Source organism: Ovis canadensis, chromosome 1 (assembly GCF_042477335.2).
Source record: "Ovis canadensis isolate MfBH-ARS-UI-01 breed Bighorn chromosome 1, ARS-UI_OviCan_v2, whole genome shotgun sequence".
NCBI classification, from domain to species: domain Eukaryota; kingdom Metazoa; phylum Chordata; class Mammalia; order Artiodactyla; family Bovidae; genus Ovis; species Ovis canadensis.
Window position 1 is genome coordinate 128254354 of NC_091245.1, and position 12671 is coordinate 128267024.

General features: G+C 37.7%; 1 protein-coding gene across 1 annotated transcript; it reads left to right on the plus strand.

Annotated features, from left to right (window-relative positions):
• The first annotated feature begins 8541 nt into the window (after nucleotides 1-8541).
• LOC138430309 (keratin-associated protein 13-2-like) lies at nucleotides 8542-9039 on the plus strand. Its single transcript, XM_069572437.1, has one exon. The coding sequence runs from the start codon at nucleotides 8542-8544 to the stop codon at nucleotides 9037-9039; it is 498 nt and encodes a 165-aa protein (XP_069428538.1).
• Nucleotides 9040-12671: the final 3632 nt, after the last annotated feature.

Consider the following 12671-nt stretch of genomic DNA (forward strand, 5'->3'; position numbering starts at 1 on the left):
ATCTTAGTTTTCTGAATGTTGAGTTTTAAGCCAGCTTTTTAACTCTCCTCTTTCACTTTCATCAAGAGGCTCCTTAATTCTTCTTCGCTTTCTGCCATAGGGTGATGTCATCTGCATATCTAAGGTTATTGATATTTCTCCCAGCAAGCTTGATTCTCCCTTGTGCTTCATCCAGCCCAGAGTTTCTCATGATATCCTCTGCCTGATGGAAAGGGAGGCCTGGCATCCCTGGGGTCCATGGGGTCACAAAGAGTTGGATACGACTGAGTGACTGAACTGAACTGAACTCTGCATATAAGTTAAATAAGCAGGATGACAATATACAGCCTTGATGTATTCCTTTCCTGATTTGGAACCAGTCTGTTATTCCATGTCCAGTTCTAACTGCTGCTTCCTGACCTGCATACAGATTTCTCAAGAGGCAGATCAGGTGGTCTGGTATTCCCATCTCTTTCAGAATTTTCCAGTTTGTTGTGATTCACACAATCAAAGGCTTTGACATAGTCCATAAAGCAGAAGTAGATGTTTTTATGGAATTCTCTTTCTTTTTGATGATCCAGAGGATGTGGGCAATTTGATTTCTGGTTCCTCTGCCTTTTCTAAATCCAGCTTGAACATCTGGAGTTTCACAGTTCACATATTGCTGAAGCCTGGCTTGGAAAATTTTGAGCATTACTTTAGTAGCATATGAGGTGAGTGCAATTGTGCGGTAGTTTGAGCACTCTTTGACATTGTCTTTCTTAGGGACTGGAATGAAAATTGACCTTTTCCAGTCCCATGGCCACTGCTGAGTGTGTGTTCAGAGGTGTACAAATCAGCATGACACATTTACAAGATCTTGAAGACCTAATTTCTTAAAACTATTACTAAGAAAATTTCAGTTCTGCTAGCTCAGGAGATGCTTATCAATTGCCAAAATATTAGACCTTCAAAATCCACCTTTTGTCACTAACTAGAGATTTTTAATTCACCAGTAATCCAAGCTAAGCAACTAGAAATCTGCAAATTAATTCTTATGAAATACTCTCTCTCCCTCTTTCCCCCACCACACAATTTTCCCTCCTACCTCTATCTTCCATTTCTTCCTCTCCCTTTCTCAGAACAATTTATTTTACCCACTTTCTGAATCATCTCTTTCTAAAATGTGATAAAAGAATAACAAAATTCCAACTTGCTTTATGGTAATTTGCTTAAATTAGCATAAAAGTGAGGATTAGGCTTCTACTTAGGTATTTCAGTGGTTTCTGTGTGTCTTTAGTTTTATTTGGCTTTAACACACAGTGATCCTGCTTTCTCTAAGGAATACCCTGTAGCTACAAGGCCTAGAGTTTCTAGAGAATTCACAAGCCAGGTAACCCAGATATTGAAATCATTGTTATAGCTGGATTTTAATTATCTGTCTTTTCTCTCTGTTTTCCTCTCTTGGTCTCTATCCAAACTTGGAGCCCAAAGCAAGATATTTTTTTACAAGTCCCCAAAATAATTAGCTTTTCCTCATCCCTGGGGAGGTAAAGCAATGAGGACAACTTAAGGAATATGCTGAGGAAAGATCTTTCTTTTGCACTTGCTGTTCCACTTGAGACCTAAATGTTATCTCAAAGAAGCAGAATCCAAATTCAACCTAAGTCATCCAGAAATATATTTCAGGCTCCTAACAGAGTCAGAGTTTGGGAGAACGTGTGGATGTATTTGGTACTAATAATTCAGATTTGGGGCTTTCCTGGTGACTCATAAGGTAAAGAACCTGCCTGCACTGCAGGAGACCTGGGTTCCATCCCTGGATTGGGAAGATCTCCTGGAGAAGGGAATGGCTACCAGTAATCTTGCCTGGAGAATGAGTAAATAGAACAAATGAAGGAGTTCAGACTTTACTCATGGGCTCTATTGTTTATATATCTATATATCAAGACTTTCTCAAAGCTCATGAAATACTATTCAGAGTAAGAAACTCAGGAAAGGAAATGAAATGAATACAGTGAATGAGTAAATTAATGGTAAGTGAAGAGAATGGAATTTGGAATAAAATAAACCTGAATTTAAAGCTTAATTCTTTTACTTATAAGTTGCAGCCTTATATAATTTGTTAAATTTTGTTTGTATCTGCTTCTATACCTGGAAAATGGGAGTGATAAAGTCACATATTTCTTAGGAGAATTAAATTACTTTGTAAATGTAAAATTGCTGGCAAGTGGTTTCTTTTTTTGTTGATTTGTTTGTTTACTGCACTTTGAATCTACTTTCTTTCCTTTCCATCTAATCTCTATGCTAATCTATATCCCCTTTTTTGAATCTCTTTTTACCCAGAAATACTTTTTGGATTAATTTTTTTCAACATCTTAGTATTTATTTCTATGCTTTCTCCTCTGTGAGCTTGCTTCTGATTATTAGTAGTCCTGAACTTGTCTCTTTTATAACTTTTGCATGCTCATAATCTCTGTCATGTAAATTAGAAATTAAAATAATTTTCAGGTTCAACACAAAAAAACGTGTGAAGCTGATGAATATATTTGAACTAAGGAGATCTTGTCAGAAAAAAGCTAGAAGGATTTCATGAGTACCATTATTTGAGGTGGTTCTGAAGTTCAACTCTATGGAGTTTATTTGAATCACAAGAAAAGGAAGATATTCAGGAAAGATTCGAGAATCTGTAAAAGATTAGAGAATCAGATGGAAGATTTTCGTTTTTCTTTTAAGGAATATAGAACATTTTTGGTGTCACTGAAGCCTAGGGTGGCATGAAGTTGTAGCAGATGGTGGCGGTTTTTCTGGTTTGGTTCAATCATACACAAACTACAGTGTAATTAAAATTTATTTTCAACAGAATGGATAACAGGAACCAAAAATAGACCCTGAGCATGCCCCAAACCTGAAAGTGAAAGTGTTAGTCGCTCAGTAGTGTCTGGCTCTTTGCAACCCCATGGACTGTAGGGTTCCAGGCTCCTCTGTCCGTGGAATTCTTCAGGGAAGAACACTGGAGTGGGTTGCTGTTTTCCTTCTCCAGAGGATCTTTCTGACTCAGGAGACCGAATTCAGGGTCTCTTGCATTGCAGGCAGATTCTTTACCATTGGAGCCATTAGCAGATTGTTCTTGTATTTCTGACTATGTCCTTTTAATATTTCTTCACTTTTTAACTTGCCTCAAAACTTTTACTCCTGACCCTCCCCACCTCCCTTATCTATCTTCCTTGTTACTGAGACAGTACACAGTTAAGAGTGTAGACTCAGATAAAGCTGTGATGGTGTGTAGTCTCTCTTCATCTGTGCACTAAATAACATTTCTTATTCACCAGATGAATAGCTTAGAACAGTGTCTGACCTGTATAAAATGCTTATTAAGTATTATTCACTTGTGACCCCATGGACTACCTCCTAGAAAGCCATTATTCGCTAGTGTTATTTCATTAAGAGAGAAAATTGAGATTCTGCATTGTGTTAAAAAGTTAATTAGACTATCAAATCTATTTTACCTGCCTTTTAATTTAAGAACCAGAAATGCTTTCCTGTATATTTCTAGTTTCAAAGAACTCTCCAGGGCTTTCCCACTACTTACGGGACTTAAGCATAATTATTTCAGTGATGTCATAGTTAAAATGTTAATAATCAAAAGTATGGTGACTGAAAATTCACATCCTACAGGAATTGGCAAATACAGTTTACAACTTTAAGTGAAAGAAAGTGAAAGTGAAGTCGCTCAGTTGTGTCCAACTCTTTGGGACCCCATGGACTGCCTACCAGGTTCCTCCATCCATGGGATTTTCCAGGCAAGAATACTGGAGTGGGTTGCCATTTCCTTCTCTAGGGGGTCTTCCCAACCCAGGGATTAAACCCAGGTCTCCCACACCATTGGCAGATGCTTTACCATCCAAGCCACCAGCAAAGTACTAATGCACCCTAACAAATGTGTCTTCCTATATGAGAAAGATTTATAGTCTCATGTTTCAAAGTCAGGAGTTTTAAAAACTATTCAAATAAACATTTCAAAATTATAGGAAATTAATTTGTGATTTTTGGTAAATAAATACACAAACTTCATTATTATGATGAGGTTTAGAGTATATGTAAATTTAGTTTACATTTCAGTTCGGTTGGGTCATTCAGTCATGTCCAACTCTTTGAGACCCTATGGACTGCAGCACACCAGGCTTCCCTGTCCATCGCCAGCTCCCAGAGCTTGTTCAAATGCATGTCCATCAAGTCAGTACTTATTTGTGAATATTTTGAAGCATTCTTTCTTATATGTGTAAACAAGATGATTGTCTTTCCCAGATGGTGCTTTACCTTTGTAAAACATTTGTATCAAAAATCTCATATTTTTTTTCAAATGCAGTTGTAGTTTTAAATCTTGAAACTTTAAATATAACTTGATCCAGATGACTGAAAGATACTGAGACTTCCACAGGTTCCATATTATCAATGTTGCTAAAACAAACAAATACTAAATTAACAAAAAGAATATAGTACAGAGACAAATAACTGCATTTTTCTAATGAAAGCATTGTTTACTAACACTTTGATGCCTGACAACAGTTGATTTGCAAGTATTGTTGAATGCCTTGATAACCATCTGTGATGGTTAACCTTAGTGTTTCCACTTGGCTAGGATATGGTGTCCAGTTGTTTGCCAAACACCAACCCAGATGTTTCTGTATAATGTATAAATGTATAAATTCTGTATAATGTATAAATGTAGGTTTTGAGTAAAGCAGATTACCTTTCATAACATGGGTGAGCCTCTGCCAGTGAGTTGGAGGCCTCAAGAGAAAAGACCAAAGTTTATTTAGAAGAAATTATCAAGGTTGCTACATAGAAAACCTGTCTGAGTTTCCACCCTGCTGTGCTATAGGTGGAAGCTTGCAGCTGCTGTGCTCTGCTTTTGTTTTGCCCGCAGTGCTCAATTCAAACAAAAACAAACAAAAACAACAACAGAACAACATAGAGTTGAATATGAAACTGAATTCCTTTTCTGGCTCCTTAAGAATTTTTTTCCAGATTATCTCCATCTTTAAAATTTTTCAAGATGGAGATTTGAAAACTAAGTTTTGGAAACACTTCCACTTGCCTCTACCAGTTAAATGATCCACCCAACACCCGGGGATTGATCTTCCCTTCAAATACAAGGTGAAACCTATCACTCCCTTCTGCCCTGTTAGTCACACACTGCTCAATGTGGCACCAAGGGGAAGTGAGGTAGAACTGTGGCTGTTAAAAAGTCCACTTTTCATATCCATAAAAAGCGATGGTGGTAAGTCAACTGGGGTGTCCTTTCAACTGGAGCATGTATTCTATTTTGAAGCCGTCAAGCTTAATAAGATTCAAAAGATGCTTGTTCTCTTAAAAAATTTTTTAAAATAAAGATAAGTGATGAAACTTGATTTGAATGAACCTCTGAAAGAGGGAAGTTATATTAGCATTTTTTTAAAGATGTTTTGTTACTTTTCAATGGGTAAATCCAAGTGTAAAAAATCAGAGAGGTCTGTAAGCAGAACCCTTTAGAAGTCAGCTACTCTGGCCTTTTCACTTCAATTAAAAGTTATGGATGATGCAGTTCTGAAGATGTAAACTGGGTCAATATGAAGCAGGAAAAAGCTGTAATCATACAAGAGGAGTACCAGTACTAAGAAGAATTCTAACAATGAAGCAGAATGCCCTCTGGAAAAGAAAGTGGTTTATCTCAAGTTCTTTACCCAGAAATGGTCTTTCAGCCCATACCTAGCAATAGTGCTTAACAGGCAGATCACCCTCTGGTAAGAAAGTTTGGAAAGTAAGCTGTTAGTGAAGGGATTTCCAGGGTGGTCCAGTGGTTAAGACTCCACTTTTCCACTGCAGGGGGCCAGGGTTCCACCCTTGGTCAGGGGAATAAGATCCCATATGCCTCCTGATAAGGCCAAAAAATTATTAAAAAAAAAAAAAGAAATAAGATGAATAAAAATTGGAAACAAAGAAAAAACTATAAAAATTATAAAAACACCTTAGTTGTTAAGAAGAGCCTTTGGTGAAGGGGCAATGCAAAGATCCTTTAGGTCTAGAAAAGGCAATTTTGAGGATCCAGAGAAAAAGTGAACAGGAAGGGAAAAAGGTATAGGATGGAGCACATGGATTTTCATTCTTTCTACTACTGCCTAGTAGAGGAAAGGCATTCAAAAATGGCTGAAAACACATTGTAAAAGAGACTGTCATTTTTGACACTTAGAAAAACCATCACTATTTAAGTCATTCAGATCATAAGCTACTTATGACTAGTGGGTACTCTAAAATGTGTTCTATTCTATGTAATGTTGGTATTCCTCTATTTCTCATAAAAAAAGTTTTCCAATATTGCATTTTCCCTCTGATTTATCCAGAGAGTGATTTTTTTTCTTCTCTTAAACATTTGCCTGTGCATACAAAGCACACAGAGTATTTTATTAGTTCCAGGATGTACTTCTGAACTATTAAAGCTACTCTAGTTTGTTTTGCCTTTTCCGACTTTCAGAGGGACACATTTATTTGCATTTATGAGTTAATAATTAGCACTTGTACAATGTACACAAATAACGCTAATGAAAAGTGTTAACCTATTAGGAATGGGTTGAGGGGATGTTAATTGGAATTGACTTATTCCTGAGTCATTTTCATTTTAATTCCCAAACACAGAGAGCTGGCCTGGAAAAGCAAGAACATATGCATATTAGATCATCTCTTTTTTTTTTTTAAGCAGAAACCAACTATTAATATAAATATATAAACATTATCCATCCCAAAGAAGTTAAAGGCTGGCACAATAAAGAATCCCATGTGTTGAGAGTGACACATACATCTTTAACAAATTTAATAGGTATCCATTCATAAAGCATAGCTTATTTTACTTCTGTGAATCAGAGTGATGGTTTAAGTATTGCACAAGGGCACTTCATGTGATGCATGCTACACTTTGGGTTCTGCATGGCAGAGATAATCATAAAACAAAGTAACTAAGTGCTCTGAAGCAGCGTGCTTTGGAATAAAGCAACTTAATTTTCAGGTAGTTAGGGAGCTTTCTTTTCAATGACAGCTGTGAATGCTATTTCCCTTAGTTCAATCAAATAAAATGTTAGATTCAAAAGAAGACAAATGGGAACACGCCAGATTTTAAAAAGTCTTTCTTCTTCTTCTTTTTCTTTCTTTTTTACCCATTAATCTAAGTATAGATTGCACAGGATTTTTTTCTCTTTCTTAGGCTAGAAAGTCAAATATACTTTAAATGTATAAAGATGAGGGATGCATGGAATTCTCTCTTGGACACTACCCAATGCAAATATTCTTAGGAGAAGTAAATAAGCCTTTATCAGGCATTTATATCTTAGTGTAAGTAAGCTTAGTAGATTCATTTATGAGACAGGTTAAAGTTGAATTTGCTTTTATCTTTGCAGTGTTTGAATCTTGACTCAGTATACGGAGATCAAGGTCTAAACTTCAATTTTTTTCAGGCACTGAGTTATTAAAGGAAAGTTACTAAACCTCTCTAGGACAATGTTTTTTTATGTGTAGATTGATCAGAGGACGGTAAAGACTCATATAGCTCTAATACTTCAAGTTAGTTGTTGCAGGAAATGTTAACTTTCCCTGGAACTTTACTACAAGACAGATGTATCAGATGGTACATGAAGATGTTCAAGTCTAGCACACACTTTATTCAAGGTCTCTCTCACAGAGTTATATTTATTGTTTCTTAAAAGAATATCATCTAAGGAAATGTTTTAAGCTTCCATTCTTTTTAAAGCAGTTTATTAGCCTGAACACCAAGGATGGCTGTCTCTATCCCTTAATTCTGATCATGAACTCAGATGTGAGAAAGTCAAGGGTATCACAGAAAAGGTAGGATGAAAATTTTGCCAATGAATTGGTTTAATTAAGCCAAATTAATGGATATCAAGGATTTCATGGATTTTTACTGAAACGTAATTTAAAGTGTTCTGCTAATTTCAAGTGTACAGAAAAAGTGATTCAGTTATGCATATATGTGTATATAAACATATTTTTCATATTCTTCAAAAATTATATGAATTAGAATAGGAAAAAGTCCCAACTGATAGATTGGTAAGACCATTGAATATAGTTAGTATTTGGAGAAATCCTTATCGTATGTTTTTGAAGATGACATGAAACGATTTTGAACAATAACCTACCACAAGTGAAGGAAAATGTGTGTAAGATTACCTGGTAGGAACAGGGCATAACTGCACACATGGATGAGAAGTGGGAGGGGCTATTTGGAGATGTGATGACCGATGATTTTGGAAGTCAAGTCACATCAATTTCCAGGGGAAAGAAACTGAGTAATTTCTTTCTATCAGCATGATTAAAGCATAATTAAGTATGTGAAGACGTGATACATTTAAGCAATAATTTAGGGAGGTATGCCTGTATGAAATGGTGAGAAAGGAGGAAGAACCATCTTTCTTCACAGTGACGCATCCAGGTCTAAGAGTATATATATATACACTCGAAGTCCAGGTCATGACATTGAAGCTCAGAGAGTGGCCTCCATGTAACTCAGCTGATCTCACATCTCCTGTCAACAACATGTCCTACAAATGCTGTTCTGAAAACTTCTCCTCCCGCTCCCTCGGGGTCCACCTGGGCTACCCAGGCTCCTCCTGTGGCTCCTCCTGTGGCTCCTCCTTCCTCAGCAACCTGGTCTACAGGACTGACCTCTGTTGTCCCAGGATCTGCCGGCCCACCCCTGTGGTGCTCAAGCCCTGTCAGACGTCCTGCTACTGCCCAAGGACCTCCACACTCTGCAGTCCCTTCCAGATAACTTTTTCTGGTTCTCCGGGATGTGGGTCTATTAGAGGCTGCTCCCTGGGTTATGGATCTAGAAGCTGCTACTCTCTGGACCGGGGATCCAGAGTGGGCTGTGGATCCAGAGTCTTCAGACTGCTGGGTTATGGAATTCATGGCTTCCCTTCCCTGAGGTGTGGATCCAGGTTCTACCACCCAGCCTACTTGGCTTCTAGGAGCTGCCAGTCTTCTCGCTATAGGCCAATCTGTAGATCAAACTTCTGTAGATCAACTTGTTGAATTTCCAGAACTTCTGAGCAAAACGTTTCAGTCTCTACTTACAGCTACCATAGCCCCTTTCAGAAATGTTAGCTAACCCCTCTCACCATCAGCATCTCATCGTTTCTCTAGTGTTGAACACTGACTCACTAATCCTTTCAGTGAAATTAATAACCAAAATATTGAGTTCAAATCTGTAATTTTGTTGAAACAATTGAATCAGAATTACATAAACTTCTCTTACAAAATTCATGGAAATCCAGCTTTGCTTCACCTAATAAATTCATTCACTCTTGCATCTGATGTTTTCATTGTTCTGTTTTGGTTTTAAGTTTGATTTATAATCTATCTTTGGGGCTCCATACCCTCAAAGTCTTTTCCCTAGGAATGGATTTGTATTTCCCCAGGAAATGGTATCAGGCCTGCTATATGGGAAATTCTTTGTGTATTCCACTGCCTAAGGGCTAACAAGTGTGCATGTCTTCCACCATCAAATCTGGTAGGGCTTTTTTTTTTTTTTTTTTTTTTAATTGAAAGTGTGCTCATAGTGGAGCAAATATTCTCATTGTGCTTTCAAGGAGGACACCTTGTGCTGACATCCATATTTGATTTTGATTTTACATTTTCAAATCAGAACTGGTTTAGAGTTTGTCCAGAAGATGTCACTTATGGTGATGAAATATTTATAAAATAAATTATATCAAATATTTGTATAAATCTGATGCATTGGTTTGAAAGAGAGAAAAGATAAAGTACCATGGGTTGAAGGACATTATGTGCGTGAGTGCTAAGTCGCTTCAGTAGTGTCTGACTCTTTGCAACCCCATGGACTGTAGCCCCCCAGGCTCCTCTGTCCATGGGATTCTCCAGGCAAGAGTACTGGAGTTGGTTGCCATTATGGTTGTCTTTAAATAAATAGGGAATGGATTATTGGGTGTGTTTGTGTGAAAGAGAGAGGGAGGGAGGTCTACTCAGATCTGAGACAGGGCACACTTTGAGTTTATTTTAATTTGAGCAAGTTGTTTGTCTCAGAGTTAAATGTAGGGTCAGAATTCAGTTAAAACTGTTCATAATACATTTAGTAATAACTCTTCATGAGTGGGAAAATAACTATCATTACCATTTGCTCCAATCATGTGCTATGAGTGTTTATTAATTTGTCTTCCTTCTTCCTCAGACTTTTTCTAAGTGAATCTGGGAAAAGAGGGTCTCTTTTCTCCTAAACTGGAAATAATCACTGCTAACAAAAGGAATTCAAGAACCACGTCATCTGTTCAGGGAAATCTTCTCAAGAGACAGAAAATTAAAAAAAAAAAAAAAGAAAAGAAAAGAAAGAAAAACACACAAAGAAGTGGGACACAAAAGTTTCTGCCGATTCAGGAGCCTCTGTTCCCAGCATCCTTTAAGCCAGATTTACTTGTCTTTTATGCGCCTTGATTATATTGGCCAATAAAGTCTTCTTTTGGTTTAAACTAATTAAAATAAAATGAGATTTCTGTTACTCACATCCAAAGAGTTACAATTAATAGTAATGTGTCATCTAGGTGCAGAGTTACTCATTGACTTTTGCATAAACAGGAATTTAAATTTTTTTATTAGCAAGACAAAAAGATCCTGTGAGTCTGAATTTTTGGCACTGGCATTGAGAAATAATTCTTCTTCAAGTAATGTGGAATGAGTAACATGTGGACTAAAGACACCACTGGGAAACAAATTCAAAGGGAAAACAGTCATGTGGCTCATGAGAAGGCCTTAGAAACACATTCAACAAACCTAATTGAACTAGAAGCTTCTAACCTCAATCATGAGAACCCCATAAACAGTATGAAAAGGCGAAAAGATAGGACACTGAAAGATGACTCCCATGTTGGCAGGTGCCCAATATGCTACTGGAGAGGAGCAGAGGAAAAACTCCAGAAAGAATGAAGAGAAAGCCAAAGTGAACAATAGCCAGTTGTGGATTTGACTGGTGATGGAAGTAAGGTCTGATGCTATAAAGAACAATACTGCATAGGAACCGGGAATGTTAGGTCTGTGAATCAATGTAAATTGGAAGTGGTCAAACAGGAGATGGCAAGAGTGAACATTGAAATTTTAGGAATCAGTGAACTAAAATGGACTGGAATGGGAGAATTTAACTCAGATGACCATTATATCTACTACTGTGGGAAAGAATTCCTTAGAAGAAATGGAGTAGCCCTCATAGTCAACAAAACTGTCCAAAATGCAGTGCTTGGGTGGAATCTCAAACACGGCAGAATGATCTCTGTCCATTTCTGAGGCAAGATGTTTAATATCACAGTAATCAAAATCTATGCCCCAACCAGTAACACAGAAGAAGCTGAAGTTGAACTATTCTGTGAAGACCTACAAGACCTTCTAGAACTAACCCCCCTAAAAGTGTCCTTTTCATCATAGCGGACTGCAAAAGTAAGAAGTGATGAGATGCCTGGAGTAACAGGCAAAGTTGGCCTTGGAGTACAAAATGAAGTAGGTCAAAGGCTAACAGAGTTTTGACAAGAGAATGCACTGGTCATAGCAAAATCCCTCTTTGAACAACACAAGAGAAGGCTCTACACATGGACATCACCAGATGGTCAATACTGAAATCAGATTGATTACATTCTTTGCAGCCAAAGTTGGACAAGCTCTATAGAGTCAGCAAAAACAAGACCAGGAACTGACTGAGGCTCAGATCATGAACTCCTTATTGTCAAATTCAGACTCAAATTGAAGAAGTAGGGAAAACCACTAGACCATTCAGGTATGACCTAAATAACATCTCTTATGTTTATAGTGACAAATAGATCAAGAGATTAGATCTAATAGACAGAGTGCTTGAAGAACTATAGATGGAGGCTGGTGACCTTGTACAGGATGCTGTGATCAAGATCATCCCCAAGAAAAAGAAATGCAAAAAGGCAAAATGGTTGTCTGAGGAGGTATTACAAATAGCTGAGAAAATAAGAGAAGCTAAAGGCAAAGAAGTAAAGGAAAGACATACCCATTAAGTGCAGAGTTCCAAAGAATAGCACAGAGAGATAAGAAAGCCTTCCTCAGTGATCAATGCAAAGAAAGAGAGGAAAACAATAGAGTAGGAAAGACTAGAGATCACTTCAAGAAAATTAGAAATACCAAGGGAACATTTCGTGCAAAGATGGGCTCAATAAAAGACAGAAACAGTATGGACCTAAGAGAAGCAGAAGATATTAAGAAGAAGTGGCAAGAATATATAGAAGAATTATAAAAAGATACGGTTTTTCCTGTGGTCATGTATGGATGTGAGAGTTGGACTGTGAAGAAGGCTGAGCGCCGAAGAATTGGTGCTTTTGAACTGTGGTGTTGGAGAAGACTCTTGAAAGTCCCTTGGACTGAAAGGAGATCCAGCCAGTCCATTCTGAAGGAGATCAGCCCTGGGATTTCTTTGAAAGGAATGATGCTAAAGCCAAAACTCCAGTACTTTGGCCACCTCATGAGAAGAGTTGACTCATTGGAAAGGACTCTGATGCTGGGAGGGATTGGGGGCAGGAGGAGAAGGGGACGACTGAGGATGAGATGGCTGGATGGGATCACGGACTCAATGGATGTGAGTCTGAGTCAACTCCGGGAGTTGGTGATGAATAGGGAGGCCTGGCGTGCTGCGATTCACAGAG